General features: G+C 41.1%; 1 protein-coding gene across 1 annotated transcript in view; it reads left to right on the plus strand.

Annotated features, from left to right (window-relative positions):
* SNX31 (sorting nexin 31) overlaps positions 1-17,168 on the plus strand; it is a 33,263-nt gene that overhangs the window by 9,761 nt on the left and 6,334 nt on the right. The window contains exons 5-10 of the mRNA XM_068397017.1: positions 7,216-7,326; positions 10,653-10,743; positions 12,404-12,491; positions 15,554-15,623; positions 16,179-16,280; positions 16,921-17,124. Coding sequence (XP_068253118.1) covers positions 7,216-7,326; positions 10,653-10,743; positions 12,404-12,491; positions 15,554-15,623; positions 16,179-16,280; positions 16,921-17,124 — 666 coding nt within the window. The remainder of the gene's footprint in view (positions 1-7,215; positions 7,327-10,652; positions 10,744-12,403; positions 12,492-15,553; positions 15,624-16,178; positions 16,281-16,920; positions 17,125-17,168) is intronic.

Below are 17,168 nucleotides of genomic sequence, written 5' to 3' on the forward strand. Positions count from 1 at the left end.
AAGTTAAATCCATTAGGAATGTCTGCAATTTGCCCTCAAACCCTGCCAACTGACTTTCTGACAAAGTTCTGTCAGGAAATAACTCTTCAAAATGCATGTTTGCAATGTTTAAAGATGTCTTTTGGCATGCCAATATTGTGGATTTCTTTTAACGTACCATCAGAAATTATGTTGTATGTTTAGGTTTTTCTTTACTGCAGGCCCTTTTGGTGAAGAGGGGTGACTTCATAAGTACGTGTGTAATACTTACTTGATTCATGGTTATGTACCTATATGTGTGTGTGCTTATTAAGGCATGTGATGACTGTGCTGCCAAGAACAGTCAGTTATTTTGTAGGGTTCAAGGTAGGCACTGAATTATATCTTAAATGTTAGTGCAAGGTCAGTACAATCTCAAGACATAAAATTAACCCAAATTTCTGTTTCAAAATACAGATGATTTTCATACACAATGTTTAGGCTTCCTGCTTGGCGAAGACAGTAGTTCTCCAGCTTTTTTTTTTGTTTATAATTTAAACTTATAATGGTTGTGCTTACATAAATTACTGCTTCATAATACAAATAGCAGTAGTGCTTTATGTCTTTGTTCATTATGGTAAAAAACAAACTCCTAAGAGAGATCAAATAACTCTGAAAGACAGGAGTGCATCCACTGTCATTAGCTGTGCACAGGGCCTTTAATTGGTATAAATGACAGCTGAATAAGTATTCATTTTGACTATTAAAGAATCTCACTCAACAAACTGGCTTTGTTGTGCATGTTCCAGTATTTATTAGTATACTGTGACTTGTGAGATGTTTTATGGCAGAGTGACAAAACTTCTGTAACAGCACGGAAAGACACAGAGTGAAGTTCATCTTTAAAGCACTTCTGTACTCTTCTTTCCTTCTCCATTGTTGAAGATGTGTAGGCAGCACTTAGCATCCTACACGTTGCTTAGGACTGAGAACATAGTTAGGGTTTCGGCATTACTGCTACTTAGTGTTAAAAACCAGACACTACCCCAAACTTCCTCTTGTTTATGTTACATTGCAAGAGGGATGATTAATGAAAGATTCAAGAATAAAACATCATTTAAATGATGAAATAGCATGCTCCTTTTCTGTCAATGACATGGACTGGCTTTGACTAGTCAGTGTTGGCTACCTGAAACAAGTTACTGCACACCTGTACAAGCAACCTGCCAGCTCAAGTGGGAGAAGTGGCAGAGGGACCACGTTGCAGGTGGCAATGAACGGGAAACAGTCAGCCACTTTTCTACCACAACAGATGTTTATTGAGCACAGGTCTGTCTGCAGGTAAAACCAGTGCAGCTTTTGTGATAAAAACCTTCAGTTTTAATAGAATGAGAAGATATGAAACCAGAGGTGAATGAGATTGCTAGGCTAGGGTTTTTTCCCTAAAAATTCTACTGCTGACTTTTCTTACCTTCACTTCTATCTTTCATTATGAGAGAGAATAGAGCTGTCCTCTCAGGTAGTCTGCTAGTGCTTGCTTCATTTTCTTGGCTTGTCTTAAAAACAGCAGTATTTAAGCTTCTAGCTGAAGATATTTGTATATGTCGATGACTAAAATAGAAGATGCAAAGGAAAAATCAAACTGAATTTAAGAAATTTTTTGTCCTTGTCCCGTGTTTTGCTTCTGAATGGGGTTGTGAAGGGTGTGCCGAGAGCAGCACTCCCTGGAGTGGGAGTGCTGTGCAAGGACCATGGCTTTACTGCAGCTGCCTGACAGCGTTGAACATGACTGATCCCTATCTGCACTCAGTATCACACCAACCAGCTGTATCCTCCTGTTTATATCTAACAGGGCAAACTTTTCAAGTGGGGACAAGCCCATGCAGGTTAACCCTGCTTTCCAGGCCCGTTTTCACCCAGCACCACCTTTACCTGTTAGTTGCATAGGTTGTTATGGTTTGCTCTGTATAGCAGACATGCTCTGGCTGTTTCCCCAGCAACCTAATCTCACGAGAGAAGTTGTCAGGGGACAGCAGGGCTCCTGACACATGGGGAAGCAGCTTGGCACAATGGATGCTTTGCTCAAAACGAACATTGCTGAAATATTTACCAACACTATTGTGTAGCAGAGTTGAACAGCCTAACCCATAACCTCCCTGCCCCTCCACTCTTCCAGACTCTGAAAACTTGGCCAGTGACCAAGCTGGAGAGACAGATTCAGTATATGCCCCACTACCTCCAGCCCCTAAAGACAAATGGCATAGTTCTTGCAAGAAGTCATTAACAAGATAAGACCGTTGTAAATGTGTTGTGTCTTCTCCTTTTTCATCAGGAAAAAGATGGTATGAGCAGGTACCTACATCCCTATCAGACTCATTTTAATGCAGCTCATCTATATCCTTGAATGCAGTCTGAGATCATGGTCTGTCTCTGTATTGGGCACCCATAGAGTAATGTGGTATATTGAGGAAGCAGCTCTGAGGACAGCCAGTCATTATGCATTTATGAATAAAATTGAGACATATTTCCTTGCAGCAGCAGAGGTTTGGAGTTGGTCATCTAGGAGGCTGATCTTTTCCAGTCTGTGTTGCTGATAAACGGCAGGCTTTAGCATGAGCAGAAGAATTCGAGTGTTGGTGAAAGGACAGATGAAAAGTTTCTGAGGACTTTAGCACGTAGAGCCAACCAGTGCCTGATAACAAGCAAAAAGCAGTGCTCTTATGTGGTCCTTCATCAAAGGACTCCAATGTAAGGCAGTTTTCCTTCTGAGGAGCAAGCATGAGGCCAAGGATTGAATACCATAAGAGAACTGTGATGTGTACGCTATTGAGAGTGTAGGTAAAATGTATCTCAGAAATCTGCAGGTGTTACCAGGAATCAAAGCTGGTCTGATCATGGGCTGCATTTTCTTGGATAGAGCCCCTGTCTCTGACCATGCAGCCTCTGCTTCTCTATGCATTCACACTGCACTTACCATTTGTGCATGCAATGGAGGAAAGTACGCTTGTAACGTTCCTCTGTGCTCACTTGCAGTAACTCACAAATGTGTTTGGATGTGTATGTACACAAACAGAAGTCAGGCTGAGTATCTATGATTTCAGCAGTCCTCTAAAAATGTTATTTCTTTCATATCAAACCAGGCTGGGTTTCTTATTTATGAACTTCTATTTCGAAAGTACAGCTGGCCAGAAATCTGAATTTCATGTGGGAAGTTCCCATACTTTCAGATTTTTATTGTGTGCTTGGCCAGGGGGAAAGGTTTCTGCAACAGAAAGTTCTGAAGAATTTTAATTCAAGGATGTCTGGTTTATTTTTGTTCCAGCATTAAGATGCAATTTAGTCCCATGACCTGCTGTTCTTTTCAAAGACATTGTAATAAGGAGCCTCTGTTCTCACCCTTTCTCTTTTTTTGGCCTGTGCTTCTTAGCTGAGCAACAAATCCATTGAGACCTTGCAGAGGGTTCAGATTGGTGTTGACTTCTGTTAAAACAAAATCACTTAAAATTAAGTTTTCTAATGGAAAACTGGGAGGAAAAAGAAGATACCTAGATATCTTTTTTTCCTGTGGGGGAACTATGTAACAGGTATCTTTTTGGGGTTTTGTTTGTTTGTGGTTTTTTTTGTTGTTTTTTGTAGTTTTTTGTTTGTTTTGTGTTTTGTTTGTTTGTTTTTCAAAACTGTTCTTTTCATCAGAATCAAAAAATGAAAACAGTCCCTCACTAGCTCTGTATTATTCTGTATTCTTACACTAACGACTGAGCTGTGCTTCAAGCTACTGGGGCAGGCAGGTGGGTAGTAGGCAGTAGTTCTAGATGTTTCAGGAAATTTTACTACAGGTAATAACAACAGCATTAAGGGAAGATTCAAATAAGCAGTATTAAGGGGTACAAGAAAGTGTCCAATTCTAGTTACATGGCATGTTCCCTGAATTTCAGGAGCAGAAGTGTAGGTAACATGAAAAGTACTACTGAACATGTGCTGTTGCCAAAATACAGTTTTTTTTAAATGTTGGTGCCTGTTTTGAGTAGATGAGGCAATGACTCTGCTTCTTTTTCCAGAACTAAAATAGCAGCTTGGGAGAAGATCTGAACTTTTCTGACTCACTACTGCAAATTTCTTTCGAAAGTATTTTTCTGTCCATTTTGGAAGTGGTTGGGATTGCTATGTGCACTCACTAAATGGATTACTGCTAACATTGATAAATGCTCTTCCCTTTGTATTTGTATTAAACTTATGCTGGATTCTCTTGTGTTGTTTTAGGGACATGTCTGTATTTGTGTTTCTTCACTTAACACTGTCTTCTCCTGCCTTACAGACTGCACTGTTTCCTCCTTTTGTTTTTAAGTAAGTAATTTTTTTTGGTCTCAACAATACTTTGCTGATAAGGGGGCTAAACACAAATATTTATAACACTGAACAATGTGTGGAGTTTCTGGCATGGACAATTCTGCCTTCTGGGGTAAAAGCATGTGATAAAGGGGGAAAAAAATCCCCAAAGCCAACAGTTTAAGATAATTCTTATTTTTGGTTTGCTGTGTCATAGCCATATTAGAAGAACAGTAACCAAAAGTTGGAGTTAAGTAAGTAGAAAATCTGCCCCCAAGACCGTGAAATGAAGCTGTTCCTATAGTTCAGTAGAGTCAAATAAGACAAATTAAAGCAGTTTTTAAAAGAAGACTGTGGAAACCACTGGTTTAAGTATTAAACAGTGATACTTAATGTGACCATTCTAGATGGGACTGAGATTTTCTTTTCTCTAGTACATCCTTTCTTGTAGATCCTCAGATTAATCTACCTACTAATATGTTGCATAGTGTTCTTGGAGAACTCAAACTGCTTGGAAGTAGCTGAAAGTTTGGATCATGCTTTTCTTCTGCCCCTCATGATTGCAGAGTAGTGAGGTGGGAAGTAGGGTAGGGTGCTGTGAGGTGTGACTCCCTTTCTGAGTGGCAGAAGGGTAAAGCGACCTTTGTGTTTCTGACCCTGCCTGCCACAGTGGACAAGGTGGCCTGTACCCAGGCTGTGAAAGCTTCAGGAGCAGCAGTGAGGATCTGGCAGAAATAGGTACATAAAGTCCTCCATGTTCTTTCCCCGTGGGAACTTCGGCATTAGCAGCCCACACCCAGAAGCACTTACTGCGGTGTGTGAGCCTTTGCATTTGCCTTCACCCCCCAGCACTGCTGAGTCCTGGGCAGCAAACTGGCTATATAGTTCCCTGATTGCTCTTTGTTGAGAGTCAGTAATGAGTTATATGTATTTATCTCATTCCAATGTTTGCATCCCATGTTTGTTCCACATTTCACGTACACTTTTACCATATGTGAAATGTTTCATACCAAAATATGTGCACCAAAGGCATTTGTGAGGAAGTGTCTGCTCCTTTCCGTTTGAGGAAAGTGGTGAAGTACTCGGGTAAGCACAGGAGATGATCCTTGATGTAAGACAGGGGCTTTTTTATCTCCACAGAAGCAAAGTAATGCTTATTTTAATTAAGAAGAATGACTAGACCTGTCTCCTGGATAAGAAGGAAATTAATTTGGGGATAAAGATTAAATCTTTGTGGATCCCCAGAAGGACTTCAGACAGGGCATTGGCTAATGCCTTGAGAAGAGGTTCTCTTGTTCTTTAATAGATGCAAACAGATGTGTAGGCATGCAGCTAGCTGAAATACTGGGTGTCAGGAAAATCCGTGGAAAGTCTGTTTAAATAAGGAAGATTGTTTTGGTTTGGTTTTCCGCAAGACCTTTTTTCCTCACATACCATTCTGCAAACTTTTATCAACTTGTTCTTAATTTTTAGATGATGTAGAAGGAAACGTATTTTGTTTGCATCTGATCTTACCTTGAAATAATTCTTAATTAAGCCAGATTTACTGGAAAATATGGTCTTTCTGACCCAAAAAAGTTACCAGTCTGAGCTGAGTTAGTTAACTGGAGTCATACATCTTAACATGTTCTCCAGGGTACCCAAAGGGGGTTAATGGAGCACACAGCATAAATGTCAGTCCTGCCGCCCTGCTCTTGCTGGCGTCACAGGGGTCAGGAGATGCTCCTATATACAGGCACCATGAAGACTCTGCAGCAAGGTACCGCGAGTACTTGAAACCTGAGGGCTCCCAGGTTGTTTCCTGTATCTTCCAGCAGGCTAGCAAAGGTGGATGCAAGAAATTAACATTTAATATTGCATGTAGTATGTGCAATTACAGCATTTTTCCTCCGATATGAATCTCAAGGGAAGTACCTCTCCTTAATTAATAAAAATGCCAGAAGGACCATTGCTGTCCTCTGATTCAGGGCGGTCAACAGGAAAAGGAGCTGCAGGGATGAGCTTCTGTCACCTCATCCAGATGCAACCCCAAGGGAGTTCTCAAACTAGTGTCCACTCTCTTGAAACAAGTAAGTCTGATTTTTTTCATGCGTAGCAAGGCATGGGGCTTTCTGAGCTTGAGCTCGGCAAAGTCTTTTAGGGAAATGTGAAGTCTGGATATAAAACCAGTGGGAAATAAACCACTTCTGTGTGCTACCTCACTGTCAGAAATGTGTGCTTTACTTCTAGTCTGACTGTGTCTATCATCACCTGACAGCCAATGGATCTGGCTTCTGTACTTTAGTTTTCCTGATTGCATATCACCCCTTTATTATGTCTAGACAGAAGAAAGTTTTCTGAGGTCAGTTACTGTGAGGCCTGTTTTCTCATGACCTAAATGCTTTTCAGGTTTCTTCTTTGCATCCCCTCTCTGTTTGTGGTGTTTTTGAACCTTGGGCACTGGCACTGTGCACAGTATTCCAGTAGCAGTGGTTCTGGTTTATGAAGATACCATAGCCTCATTATTCTCACTGCAGATTTTCCCATTTATAGGTACAGGGATGCTTTTTTTCCTTTTGGCAAGATTGTGGCTTTGAATATTCACATGCAGCTGTTTATCTGCCTCTTCTTTTTGGAATCTCCAGTTCCTAGGACAGTGACTGCGTCATTCCTACAGATACTGAGACGCTAAGTAACCTGTGCTCAGCTTAACATCAAAGTGACCCTCTAATTCTGCAGTATCTTTCCACTTGCTGGTCTGCATATGTTTGGGTGGTTTTTTTTCTTCTGTCTGCAAGCTTTAACAGTAATTTTGATAACTTACTGTTTAGTAAACAGTAATCTCAATTGTTTATTTTACTGGAGTAAATAGGGAAATAGGGCATCAGCATCTTCAGAAGGGCTCCAGCAATACGGAAAGCAATAAACCAATGTTCTGTTTCTACCTAACAGGATACATTTAAGATCCCAACCCAGAGTGCCTTTTTGGATGTTTACCTCGCTGATGGCAGCAATATTAGACTTGATATCCAGACATCAGACACTGCAGAAAGAATATTAAAGGTAATGATTTCTAAGATTGTGTTGAAATTTTTCATTTGTGAGAAGTGGGCAAAAATGAAGATAACTTCAGGCAGGAAAGGATAAAACACTCCCTATTTGAAGACACACAAGAATACTTTCTGTGTTTTTTGAGGGGTTTATTGTACCAGGGATAAGGGAGTTGGGGGGCATTGCTGATTTTGCAGATGAGCTTTTTAGGTTCTTACATATGTCCATAATTTATATCTTCTTAACGTTACACACCCTCTGCTTCTATGGCATTTGACTGTCAAGGTCAGGCTTCCTTCATAAATTACAGAATTAGAAAATATATACTATTCCTTATGGGGACACATTCTTAATTAACCCCTCCTTTGGTTTAGCATAGTGTGGGTGAAAGTGCTTGAACACTGTAGTCAGAAATTATGATCTAGTCTTGGCTTATGTCTTAGCTGGTGCACTGCTGTTAAAACTTACTGTGCAACTGATATGTCTTGTTTTTCTGTATGCTTCTCCTTTACCTGTTTTGTGTCCCTTGATGTTTGCTGTGAAACTGGGGGACTTCCTCTGCAGCATTAGTGCAGTTCTAGCACTGTGGCTCTGGGGTGTCCATAACAGCTGTTGTCATACGTGTAAAAAACTGCTAGTTACATTTTGAAACCAGTAGCAACCAAATGTTGTTTACACAACTGGCTGGCTCGTCTTTGAAACTTTCAGCTGGGGTTCCCTCCTTATTCCAGGAGAGGAGGCGCAGCAGCGGCTCTGCATATTTTGTATATTTGCATGTGTGTGTACATGAGCAAGGCTGAAGCCTCTTCCTCAGTTGCTCCCGTTTCCTAGTCTTAACAGCAGTAACAAAGCATGCACCTGCCAGATGGGTACTCTTATTTGTTGTGGGAATCTGAAATTTCCCCTCATGATACAGAAAGTTGTGCACTGTATTTCTGTTGTGCCTTTGCAATGTGAGTTTGTGGAGGTAGCTCTCAGCTGGCCATAGGTACAACGTATATATGTACACGTACATAGCTGAACATGTATTCATTCTCCTCTGTCAAGATTTCATGTGTTAGTCTGGCCGCAGAATACACAGTATCTGTGCACAGTTACCGTGAGTTGGATAACACAGGGTAACCCCTTGCTGGCCTTGTTCTGCCATGGGGTTTGCACCACCGGTTCTTCCAGGGGAAGGTAAGTGTCAGAGCTGGCCTTAGACCCTGCAACAGGAGACTTGTGGGGTGGGAGATACTGAAGGCAAAAAGTGTTGGGGGTGGCAGGAAGATAGGAATTTTCATTTGGGGAGAGGGAGGTAGGTGCTAATAGGGTGGAAAAAGTAAGGAGACATTTTTAGATAGGAGACTTGCATAGGGACCTTGAGTAAGGAAAGGATTTGCTAATATACTTTTAAAAAATACTAATAATTTGGGCTTGATAAACTTGTTAGTTTTGCAATGGGTCAAGGTAACTTCCAAGCCAGACACTGGTGGTGTATGTTGCTTTGTATATTGTGTTTATAGAGGCACTTCAAAAAAAAAAAAAAACATGGTGTTTGAAATGCTGCAGAGACTATTTATTCTCTTGTGGTCTTAAAGATGAGATAGGACTTTTAGGAATCATTTAGCTTTCGTCATTGTAAATGTGCTACCACGTTCACTGTTCTTTTGCAGTGGAGGTAGATTTTGCAACCCTCACTCCCTAACATCCTGGTGCTCAGGCAGCATGTACCAGCTTGTGCTTTGATCCAAGAAATAAAATAAGTCCAAATCCTACTGAATCAGAGATCTGTGTTTGACATTCCTGGGAAATGCCATCTGGTACGCTTAGTATTCTGCTACAAAAGGATAACACGTTGAAGCTCTGTGGCTAGTTTCTTAACGTAATTTGTGTGGACTTCTTAGCACAGAGGCAGACAGAATGAAAGATGGTGCTGCTAATATTCGCTTTTTTGTCTTTTGTGTTTGGACTTCTGAAACTTTCTTCCCATTATACCTGGTGTCTGAACTGAGTGAGACAAGGGATTTTTATGCTCTGCTGCCCTCTCTGGTAACAGCCTTGATACTAACAAGTATAAGGAAAACCTCATGGATGTGTTTTTTAATTTTAACTTGGAATAATTCTTCCCAACCTATATTTAGCTTGATGTCTGTTTTTGTTTTCCATGCACAAAAACACATCTGCTTTTTAAAGCAGCTGATACAGCTGGAGAAAACCCTTCTGAACTGTGGAGATGAGTGAATTTACAATGCTTTCACTGTGACACAGAGCTCAAGTGTTTTGGGATTGGCACCCTTTGGAAGAAGACCGAAAACTGGTACTTCCACCTTGTGCTCAGACAAAGAAAGTCCATCTTCTCTGACCAAAGCATGACTCCTCTTTCAGGTTGCACAATCTGCCAGATGAGCTATGACAGGAGTGTTCTCAGGGGTGGAGAGTTTTCTTACGGTTGCCACACCACTTCCCTGAGCAAACTCAGGAGATCACAGTCACTGCAGAATTTAGTAAAGCTATAATGGCAATGTGATCTTTTAGGTTATGGCTGCTTTAACTTGTTCTGGTTTAGATCCTGAAAAATCAAAGCATAAGACAATTGCCCCAATCTGATTCAGCGGTTTATGTGCTCACTTCTACCTGATTTTTCTGTCCCCACTATCCCATTGTGCAGCTGGTCCTGCAAATAACTTCTGTGTTTTCTGTTGGTGCTGCTTCTGCCCACTTTCAGAAGAGATGTAGAGGGCCCACAGCAAGCTAGAAACAATCCAAATGTCAAGCTGGATATGATTTTTCCTCCTTATGCACTGTCAGTAGTGAAAGCTCAACAGAGCTCAAGTCTGCTCTCGTCAGAAGCCTTCACACAGAATTGTAGATCCCTACAAGTAAGACTGGCACTTTCAGTAAAGGGGCAGGACTTGCAGATATTTCCTAGAAAAACAAGGAGGACTGTATCAGCTTGGAAAATACACAAATCATGTAAAATACATATTTGTGATGCTCATGAGCAATGTTGTTCACTCAGAGCACACATTGCTTACTGTACAACAGGATTTGAGGATTTGTTAGTAAAGATCTGGAATAACATGGCAGATGCCTTGCGTTAGAGGGTACTTAAATGAATGGCAGAGTAGAAAACATTCTCTATTTTATTACATTTTTATGTTCCTTTGAAACTTATGAAACTCCTCACAAACTCAAATGCTGCAATATGGGAACGGTTATATTTGCTTTTAAATGGGCAGTTAAATGGGACATAGGGAAAATTTAAAAACCATTAAGTTACATTAATAGGTATTGAACATTTCTTCCTTATTCATGCTAATGGATAGCTAAGCTTATGACCTTCTTTGTTTTTAAAGGTTACATCATGCAAGATGGGGCTAGCAAGAGAATTAATAAAATATTTTAGCTTATTTTTCTTTCAAGATCATGATGATGGAGCTCTCTCTGGTAAGTTTTACAAAGTGCTTAACTTAGTCCTCCCTTGGATTTCTTTTTGTTGGCTGCAGTGACTGAACCTGGAGTCTGAACAGAGCTTGCATGAGCCTGCTCAGGCTGAAAGACCTGATTTATCCTGTCTGACAAACTCCCTCAAGCCCCCTCACCACGTGGTTTGGAAAGAGTGGCAGTGGGGAACAAAGTATGGCAATAAATAGTGTTGTGCAGGGGTAAGACTTTCACATAAGGATATCACGTCCCTTTCAGTTTACAAGACATGTAGCAACTTTAGCACATGGGAACTATTGGGTGTATCTTCTGGGTAGGCATTTAATCAGATGGCCATACCTACATAAAACAGTTCTTAATTTACAGATCGCATGCTACGTTTAACAATGGGACAGGAAACTCTTTTGTTATATTTATAAACAAGGTCTGTGGCTTACTTTCCTTTATATCATGACATGTTTCCTTTTTTAACTGATATAAACTTAAGTTTAACTACGATGGTACTGAGCAAGCTGTAAATCAGTGTTGTGAGTCTCTTTATGACCATAAAATGTGAAGGGGCTTTTAAGCCTTCATTGGTCTGCTGATGTCCTGTTTCCCATGTGGGTGGGTGTGTGGATGATGCTGGATCCAGGCCTGGGACTGGGATAGGCTCAGGCCACATGAGGGAAGTGAACAGAGTCTTTGCTGTTGGCTGGAGTGAAGCTGGGCACTACAGCCTCTCTGTGTGACCTTGACAAGTCATTTAGCGCTTTTTCAGTCTTCTCATTGGCATGAAGATGTTAACGCTCTTCTGAACCTTTTCAAGATGAAGATGCAGTAGTAGACTCAGGCTTACCCAGTGGGTTAGGAACTTTACTGTCTGTGTCTATTTTACTTATCATTCCTCTGCCCCCTTCTCTCTGTCTGTGAAAGGCATCTCTGAGTACATAGAATCCCTGGCTGTTACTATGTCTCAAATGTATCTGGATATAACATTTTTTTTCTACTCTTCTACCGCAGTTGCAGATGGATTTATTTTTGCCTTGTATTGTGATATAACTAGATACACAGGAGAATAGAAAAGTTTTTCAATTGATTACATTTCTATGCATCTTTGATATTCCTCACAAAGACATCAAGTCCAAATGTAAGCCACAGCCCACCGCCAAAAAATGTTTAGATGCTCATATGCTTAAAATCACATGTTTAGTGTTCTCCTTAGAAATAAATGTTTATGGGTTTGGGCCTTTAGGCATATAATTTTTTAAAAGTGCACAGGAAAGTAGTGATCTCTGAAGAGTGATGTGCTTTTCTTGCTGTTACAGTGCTCTTGTCTCGTGTTCCGTTCAAGAAAAGGACCAGTCCTGGAAGCTTGCAGCTATGTGTCCTTTAAATGCACAAACATCTACACGGCTTAGCTGTGTTTTAAGAGAAGGATATTCTATAAGAGTATAGTCTTAAGAGAGTAGGGGTATTCTGTAAGTAACAGAGCTACATAAGTTTAGACTCAGAGAAGTGAGGAAGATAACTAACCAGTCACCTTACTTTACCCCAGAATTTATATTTGTTAAGTTCTTCTCCAAAAGCACATTGCTAACCAGAACTAACTGATATATGAAAGTAGCTGGGCTGTTTCACTAGATTTCACCAAATGTATCTGTGGTTTTTCTTCTTTTCCCAGTGGTGAAAAAAGTTGCAGACTTTGAACTTCCTTATGTGAGTCTTCAGAGCATGAAGGAATTGCACTGTAAGCTTGGGATCAGAAAGTGGTGAGCAAGAAGCTTAAGAGAAACTACCAAGATGCATGACAACTGCTATAAACAGAGGAAGGAACCCTTGAAAAACTTGGTTACAAAGTCTTCAAGCCTCAGCAGCTTGACTGTTTTTCTGAGGCCAATTTGTTACTGGAATTGACCAGTTTCTGTGGCCCAGTGTGTTTTAAATTTTATCACTGTAGTATTCCTGTAGTGTCTGTTACTGCAGCTAGCTATTTATTCCTTCTCTCTTTCAGAATCTATAGAGAGGTGCTTTGTGGCTGCTTGCCTTCTAATTTTTATACCTGCATAATGCAGTGACCACAAATGGGAATATACCTGTAAACGATATAGAAGAGAATTTTGAATCCTGAGTTGCAAACTGTGACTCTGTTTGGGCAAAGATGGATTACTTTTATCTAAAGTGCTTATTTCTATATGCTAATACACAAAATACCTGAGGCCATAGCTTGAGCATTTCTTTTGGTAAGTGGCCTGGCTTAAGTAGCAGAGCATTCTCTTCCCCTTTCATTTGCTCACACCTCAGGCTCCTCCTCAGTTATGCTGGTAGAACTGTGTGGGCAGACATGGTGAACCGGACTGGCGAGCTAACTTGGCCTAAAAATAAGTTGCTGGACGTTTAATTTTTATTTGGTTTTGCTGGCCTATTTTTGGCCTGGGTCAGTCCCTCAGTCTTGTTTGCTGTGCAGCAAACAGTTGTGCTGACTTGTGGGTGAGGATAAACCCTGAGGACAGGGAGTCTGGTGCCAAAGTCCCACTTGTCAAACAGTGCCCTGAGGGTGCAGTTAGGGAGTACAGCTGAGCCAGCCTAATGGCTTGCTGCTGTGGTTGTGGCCTGGTCTACTTCTCCCTACAATAAAAAAGAAAAAAGGGAATAGATTTTTGCATGCTTAGTGAGTTGCATTGGCTGCGTCAGATGAATGCTAGAGAAAGGACCGTGACTGGGAGCAGAAGAGGAAGAACAGAGCGCTATGCCTTTTGGTTGCAGCAAGCAAGGTTGCTTGGCTTGAAGCTACACAGAAACCTGTTGCTTGATGCTTGTAACTTGTCTGGTTTAAATCTACTGGGCTAGACCTTGGCCTCTACAAGGCTTTCTCTGTTTCCCTACATGTGCCCTTATAAACTGGAGAACCTAGCAGCCTAATGAAAACACTGCGTGGTACTAAGCCATGACAAAGTGACTGTCTGAATAGATACTTCTCCACCTAGCGCTGCTTCAAAGCACAGAGGTAGGAAATGGCAGTCCTTGGGTTGTTCTTGTGCTGCAGGAGGCGTATCACCTGTGCGATGTGGCTGTGGATGTTGTCTGCCTGGACTTTAGTAAAGCCTTTGACAGTCTCCCACAGCATTGTCCTGGAGAAACCGACTGCTCATGGCTTGGATGGGCGTACGCTTTGTTGGGTAAAAAACTGGCTGGATGGCTGGGCCCAAAGAGTTGTTGTGAACGGAGTTAAATCCAGTTGGTGGCCGGTCACAAGTGGTGTTCCTCAGGGCTCAGTACTGGGGCCTGTTCTGTTCAATATCTTTATCAATGATCTGGACAAGGGGATCGAGTGCACCCTCAGTAAGTTTGCAGATGACACCAAGTTGGGTGGGAGCGTTGATCTGCTGGAGAGTAGGAATGCTCTGCAGAGGGATCTGGATAGGTTAGATAGATGGGCCGAGACCAAAGGTATGAAGTTCAACAAGGCCAAGTGTCAGGTCCTGCACTTGGGGCACAACAACCCCATGCACTGCTAGAGGCTTGGGGAAGAGTGGAAATCTGCCTGATGGAAAAGGACCTCGGGGTGTTGATCGATGGCCGGCTGAATATGAGCCAGCAGCATGCTCAGGTGGCCAAGAAGGCCAACAGCATTCTAGTTTGTATCAGCAATAGTGTGGCCAGCAGGACGAGGAAAGTGATCGTCCCTCTGTACTCAGCACTGGTGAGGCCACACCTTGAATATTGTGTTCATTTTTGGGCCCCTCACTACGAGAAAGATGTTGAGGTGCTGGAGTGAGCCCAGAGAAGGATAACAAAGCTGGTGAAGGGTCTAGAGCACAACTGTTATGAGGAGTGGCTGAGGGAACTGGGGTTGTTTAGTCTGGAGAAAAAAAGGCTCAGGGGAGACCTTATTGCTGTCTACAATTACCTGAAAGGAGGTTGTGGCGAGGTGGGTGTTGGTCTCTTCTCCCAGGTAACAAGAGATAGGATGAGAGGAAACGGCCTCAAGTTGCGCCAGGGGAGGTTTAGGTTGGATATCAGGAAAAATTTCTTCACCAAAAGAGTTGTCAAGCATTGGAACAGGCTGCCCAGGGAAGTGGTGGAGTCACCATCCCTGGAGGTATTTAAAAGAAGAGTAGATGTGGTGCTTAGGGGTATTGTTTGGTGGCTGACTTGGTAGTGTTAGGTTAACAGTTGGACTTGATGGTCTTAAAGGTCCTTTCCAACCAAAACAATTCTATGATTCTAATACAACCATACCAGCTATGGTGCCTGTGCTGCTCTGTTTGTACTGTCACATAGACTTACTTTCCCAAGCTGCTTTTAACTAAAATGGCTCAAGCTAGTTGTTGCAGCATGGCACTTGGATAACTGAATATTTAACTTGCTTTGCTGCTGTACTGATCTGATCCTGCAGTAGTTCTACAGTAGCTGGTACTACAGCTAGCTTAAGGCTAGGTCTTGCACGTCAGCGCTGCAGCATGGCAGTGGATGCTCTGAGAGTCTTACCAGCTTTTATGTAGATGATCCCCAAGTTGTTTGTGAAAAGGAGGAGGAAAGTTTTAGTTCTAAATTGTAACTGTTATGTTTGGTACCACCAAAATCAAAGTGGAGTGATTGCATAACCTGACTTTAGTTTATTTCTATTCTGCTATAATGTATAAAGAATGAGTATAGTACACACTTCAAGGGCACAACTGTTTTTTGGGTTTTGTGTGGGTTTTTTTTAGTCTGGTAAGTAATGGGATCTTTCTGGGTTATGCTCCCATCGTGTTTAGCAGAAAAATCAAAATGCCATATTTAAAAGCATATCTTCATATTTTATTACTTTTTTTCCCTTGGCATGGAAAAGGTATATGGATCCCTCTCTTGATACGCTGCTGATGGATTGTAGAGCTTCACTGGATTTGCTATATATGCAGGTAAAACTGAAAGGTATTTAGAATTTTAAAAGTTAACTTTCCCACATTAATTTCCTCTTTTATTAAAATTACTGAAAAGTTTGCAAATGGTTTCTGTTTAACACTGCTTTGTTGCACTTTTCTAAGTGCTGGGTATAGCTGTTGTTGATCATGGGTTTGGTTTGGTGGGGGGTTTTTCCCCCAAACTCATGTGCTAGAGATTCTAACTCATCTATGTTTTGTGCATGGGAAAAGTATTGCACAAAAAGGACATATTTAGGTGTCTGTCCACTCTATTTTGAAGCGTATGTATGTATCTGTCTATATGTAGGCACTCTGCCATGATATGACAGCATTTGAATTCTGAACTGTAGGTGTGTTGAGTTTTATTAGCTTTGGAAAATATTAACTCAGGAGGAAAGAACAGTGTAGAGTGAACTTGTCCCAAAATCAAAGGCATTTTTTTTTTAGGAAAAAAAAAAAAAGCTTTCTGTATGTGTGTGTTTCTGACTGTTTGTGTGTGAAAGGAAATACATTTTTGCTGACTTTTTTGCTATTTTTAAAAATTCTTTTAAGGCAATCCAGGAAGTTAAGAGGAATTGGGTTAAACCAACAGAAGGGCAGATGCAGGAACTTAAATTTCTACAAAAAAAATGCAAACAAAGCGAAGGTAAAATGGTATTTTAAAAACAATATAAACAGATCAAAGGAGTGGTTTTTGAAGCAGCGATATTAGAGGCTGTGACTTTAAAATAGAATATGGTTTTGTGTAGTGGTTTGAGCTAGAGACCCAGGTCTCCCATCTCCTGGTCAGATACTGAGCCACCAAATAGAAAAGGCGGTTCCCATCTCTGCTAGCATATTAAAATATCCCAACAGAATGACTTGGATTCCAAGGACTGGCAAGAAGTTTTTGACTGTGAATCTTGGTCTTTTCTATTTGCTAAACTCGGGTGTAAAGGTTTGTCATCCAGTTTAGGAAATCAGATGGAAATTCAGACTGCTGGGACTGCTGTTTTCAGTATTTCTTACTGGTTAGTTTTATCTCTTCCCATCATCACATTTGATAAGTATCCAAAAGACCCAGCTCATCAGATCCAGTGAAGAAAAGAAAAAAAACCCAAATTTCTAAGTCTGAACTGTGAACGCTATTCTCTGAATCAAGCATTGACATATTGTGGTGAATCTGTGTCCTTCCAGGAGAAAGAGTATTATGAATCTGAAAGATTTGCCCTATAGCCTTTTTTTTTCCCCCAAAAATCGCTAGATTTCATTTGCCTTTACAGCAAATCGCTTTAGTTCTGTCTTTTTGATGCAGTTCCTGGAGCTGATTCGAGAAATGCAGTTCTATGGATACGTACGGCTTGATCCTTGCATTTGTGACTATCCAGAAGGAGGCTGCTCAGCTGACATCTGTGTCAGCAATAATGAGATTAACTGCTGCATAAAACTGCCTACTAACCAAACCAAAGAGGTCAGCTTTAAAATCAACAGGTTAAGAAGTTGGCAGGTTACTTTTCTTGTAAGTACTTCACTGACTTTGTAACTGAATTCACTTTTTCTTCA

Source organism: Nyctibius grandis, chromosome 3, assembly GCF_013368605.1.
Source record: "Nyctibius grandis isolate bNycGra1 chromosome 3, bNycGra1.pri, whole genome shotgun sequence".
NCBI classification, from domain to species: Eukaryota; Metazoa; Chordata; class Aves; order Nyctibiiformes; family Nyctibiidae; genus Nyctibius; species Nyctibius grandis.